Genomic DNA, 4,217 nt, shown 5'->3' with positions numbered 1-4,217 from the left:
TCTAAAACAGGAGAATCTGCCTTCCGCTGAATCTTGCTAATGTTTGGTTTAGGTGTGAGCGCGCGTGCAGGCAAAGACCAAGTTAAGACGTGATGGAATTGCAAGCATTTTGGATCCACGTCTAAAAGACGACTATCCACCAGACACGTTTTTCAACATGGCTGATCTAGCTCTTCATTGTACTGCCTACGAAAAGGTTGATCGGCCGACAATGAGGGTATGTACAAATACAAAGCTGAAGTGTTCTTATGTTGTAAAGGAGTGCAATCTAGAGAGTTTAGTTTCTCCATGCCAGTGCAAGTACTAAGAATAGGAATGTCACCAGATTATCTGGGTAGCTACAAGTCTAGATATCTGACTCGCAGAAATGTGAACCTCAAAAAGAAACCAACTTTGAAACAAGCTGTGACCTACCTCATTGAATTTGTTCATGAAATTTAAGCGATATGGTCCAATTTCAAGGGTTTACCAATTGATCATAGAGAAACTAACGGAAAGCTACACGTCGCAAGACATTACAATCCGCAAGTAAAATGAACACAGTTTCATCTCACACACTGATCTCACTATCAATTACTAACCCTCTCTAAATTAGCATCAAGGCTTTGTGCTAATTGGCAGTATATCTCCATCATAACTCGGATCTAGATTTCTGGAAGAAATAGGAGCAAGAATCCTACTGTAGGATTTAATGATCAAGACAGGAACAAAAGAAAATGTTTGGTACAAGAAGCCTGTGCTGGCCACCACTCTCTGTTCTACCTCTCAAACTTCTCTACCACTGTACCTCAATAAAGCTCCTGATGAGAAGCTCTACTGCCTTGGGATCCTCAAGACTGCACTACTGCTAGCCTTTGTAAGTGCTCTACAAAGACTTGCAAGCTCACATCATCAGTAAAGATAATGTCGCCTCCTGGAGCAGGTACATTTGCCGAATTATAAGTTGCAGAAGGATTCAACCTGGCGAGTAGAAACCGAGCCTGAGATTTGTGTTGGTCACAAACTACAAGCCTGGGCACAGGAAACCTCTCAGAGATAATACCCTGCGCATCGTTATGTGGTACTTGTAGCAACTGAGCAAATGCTACCTGATCTGGTTGCAGGTGGTAACCAGCATTTCGCCATTGAGCAACTGTCATACCATGGAAGATGACTACACTGAAGTAAGCATCCAAGAGCAGAATCCTATCAGGGGCAATAGATGCCACATCGAGTAAAACAGGCTCAGGTGGATCGCTCAATGAATATGATATCAAAGAGGGCTGGATCATAACCAATGAATTTGTGACACTCTCGCGGTTCAACACCATTCGGAAATAAGCTGTTTCATCGGGACTATTGTTGAACACCTGTACAAATTGAGACCGCCGCAAATTGAACATGAACTGGGGTAGAAGACCGAAAGTCGGTGCTAATCGGAATGAAGAGGGGTCCTCCTTACGGTAGTCCCCAAACCGCTGTGAGACGCGAATCAGCAATCTATCCAAGAACCTCACGGCATCAAATTCATCTTCGGTCTCCATTTTAAATGATGCCCACCTAGCTAAGATAACAGTAGCAGCTTCTTGATCAAAACCAGCAACCATTTCTTCTGTGCTGGAACTTGCAGATGATTCTCCCCACCGACGAGTTACTGTGCATACCCGCAACCTTAGTTGTCCATCACTATGTTGATACTGGGTAATGAACTGAAGATAAAACTGTTGTGCAGCCGGCCCTGCATTTGATCCTTGTGTAGTTGGGTTCACCTCGAAGAAAAAGGCAAGTGTTGTACTTTTATCAAGCCCACACATCTTCCACACTGTTGTTCCCCCTTGACCTACGACAGTGTCTGAGGTAGAAGCGCCCTTTCTTCCCAAAGAAGCACACGGACCAATGACACCCTGTACCTTAACATCCTTGGAGCAGTTAATTTCAATTTCACCATTAAAAGATAAGTTAAGAGCGTGATCACCAGTTTCAAAGACACGCTTGAAGGAATCTTTGAACACCGAGTGTCCGAAACTCTCAGCCAAAACAATCAAACCTCCAGTACTCTCGATCGCACCTTTCATCTCCATCACTCCAACCTGTAGACAAAATTTCATTACCAAGAGTGAGCATCATGAAAGAAACGAAAAAAACACAATGTTGATTAAAAGAGCCGCAAGAAAACCACGTCTGCATAGAGTGTTCGGAACCGCATCTGAACAAAAGTTCATGTTCTGGGAACTAAGTGCCTCCGCATCCACGACACGGCACGCACAAAAAGTCAAAAGAGAAAATCCACCTGATCTACCGCACAAGCAAATACATCGAGAACGTGCCCTTGTGAAACGAGCTGCTTTGCAAGACCGTCGTAGAACTTCACAGCCTTGTTAAAATGTGCAGCAGAATCTTTGACGAGATCCTTGTGTGATCGTATAGGGTCAGTCAAATCCTTTGAAACTATCAACCCTGGACCCTCGGTGCAAGGTCCGCCAACGAAACTTATAATTCGAGCCCCAGTCTCCGGAGAGCAAGCTGCCAACATGCCAGCTGCAACTTTGAGGGCTGCACCAGTACATCGCGCAGGTCTCTGATCTGAAGATACTGGAAAAGAATCTCTCTGGAGTTCGTCAAGGAGCGAATTGATGGCGAACTCACAATCAGAAACTGACCGCAAGAACCTCTCTACTCCAGTCGAATAAGCTCCACTCCGAGCACCTGCGATAGCATTCTCGACATCAGGTCAAGACATCATGATCGATGTCTAGCAATTCCTTGGATTAAAAATCGGAACGTGGAATCCAGAATGGATTTTTAAACTACCACATTTCCATTTGAAGAGCATAAACTAACCACCAACCATTTCCAGCGGCGAATCTTAAAGGGTTCTCGCTGAAGAATGCAATAATGAGAGATTTGAGAACAAAACCAAAACCATAAGTGCGTGTAAGTGTATGTGAATGTATTTGTGAGTGTTGTGATCACTTAGATTCAAAATCTAAAAAAAAGGAATCTAAGGTTTTCCTACTCACCTGGCCCAGCGCCAGCGGATTGAAGACCAAGCCCGCCACGTTGAAAACCTCCGGCTGGCCCTGAAGATAGCCCCAGCTGATCGATCACTTGCTCCTTAGTCAACTCCTTGGAACCCCGAAACACATAAGCCTTAGAAAATCCAAAATCCGAAAACCCTAATTCGTGCACTTGCACATGCCCTCCAAATGTGATCAATCCAACCAGAGCATTCTCCGGTACGAGCGAGATCGCCTGCGTCAGAGATGCCTTCAAATACCCTAACTCCTCCTCGATAATGCACGTATCAATAACAAACAAAAACACCGGTGAGAAAGTCTTCTCACTTCCTAGCATGGGTGGGGGAGCATACTCCACCGTAGTACACTGCGGCCAAATCTCCCCGGGCACGTTCTGATCGGAGATCGAAGAGTAGTGATGCGGAAACGAGTTTCTCTGGTGGCAAAAAGGGCAGATCCAGATCTTAGCCTGATAATCCACGGCACAGAAGGGGTTTAACACACCGCGGCACGCCCTGCACCGCAACGGCGCGTAATTTAGCACCGCTACGGGATTGCTATGCGGTCCAGCTCCGTGTAACGGCGTGTAGAGCGCCGCGAGTGGGATGTGACACTTGCTAGCGTCCAGCTTCGTGCTTGGCCACACGTTCCATGACATGCGTATGCCGTTCATGGCCTCGGCGTCCAAAAACTCCGCCATCGCGACTGCGACACTGCAACCCCTCTCGCAACTCTATGAGAAAATCACCACTTCCTTGATTTAGCCACCAAAATGGTGCGCAACAATGTCAATTGGAAGCGAAGGGGGAAGGGAAAGGGGAAACGGGGAAACGGGGAAGGGATCGCAGATGGAGTGTTCTGCGATACTTTTTCGAGCTGCGAGCGAGCGAGGTCTTCGTTGACGTTCAATCGCCAACGCTCCCCTCCTCCTCCTCCGCCTGCTGTGTCTTGAGCGAGACGACCGGGGTTTCGCCGGCCCCCCCCCCCTTCTTCACCCTTCGTTTCTCCGGCCTTTCGACGTGTCTTCTGTGCCTGAGCGCAGAGAGGGCGGCCCGGCGTAAATGACCGGGTGGATCGACCCGCTCGGAATGCTCCCCGCCCTTTCTACTTGAACCTTCCGAAAAAAACTTCTGTTCACACTGTCTCCCTTACAGCCAAACCTGCTGTCTCTTTCATTGTGCTCCCTGTGGACAACTCTTTTCACGCTGTCAGTGTCTTTTG

At 47.1% G+C, this 4,217-nt stretch overlaps 1 protein-coding gene across 1 annotated transcript; it reads right to left on the bottom strand.

Moving 5' to 3' along the window:
* Positions 1 to 662: 662 nt before the first annotated feature.
* LOC112280206 (protein transport protein SEC23 E) lies at positions 663 to 3,913 on the bottom strand. Its single transcript, XM_024515424.3, has 3 exons — positions 3,000 to 3,913; positions 2,270 to 2,685; positions 663 to 2,069 (listed from the first exon to the last, which is right to left on the bottom strand). Exons 1-3 carry the CDS (start codon positions 3,694 to 3,696, stop codon positions 831 to 833), a joined length of 2,352 nt encoding a protein of 783 aa, XP_024371192.1. The 5' UTR covers positions 3,697 to 3,913; the 3' UTR covers positions 663 to 830.
* Positions 3,914 to 4,217: the final 304 nt, after the last annotated feature.

Source organism: Physcomitrium patens, chromosome 3 (genome assembly GCF_059467195.1).
Source record: "Physcomitrium patens ecotype Gransden chromosome 3, ASM5946719v1, whole genome shotgun sequence".
In the NCBI taxonomy this organism is placed as follows: domain Eukaryota; kingdom Viridiplantae; phylum Streptophyta; class Bryopsida; order Funariales; family Funariaceae; genus Physcomitrium; species Physcomitrium patens.
Note: the sequence above shows the minus strand (reverse complement) of the source record. Positions and strands in the feature narration are given on the sequence as shown.

What these genes read in the sequence shown, in the direction of transcription:
- LOC112280206 (XM_024515424.3), bottom strand. Translation starts at nt 3,696, where the DNA reads ATGGCGGAGTTTTTGGACGCCGAGGCCATGAACGGCATACGCATGTCA. An exon ending in ATCCGCTGGCGCTGGGCCAG is followed by an intron (nt 2,686 to 2,999) that starts GTGAGTAGGAAA and finishes ATGCTATCGCAG; the next exon opens with GTGCTCGGAGTGGAGCTTAT. An exon ending in TTGCTTGTGCGGTAGATCAG is followed by an intron (nt 2,070 to 2,269) that starts GTGGATTTTCTC and finishes TTTTGTCTACAG; the next exon opens with GTTGGAGTGATGGAGATGAA.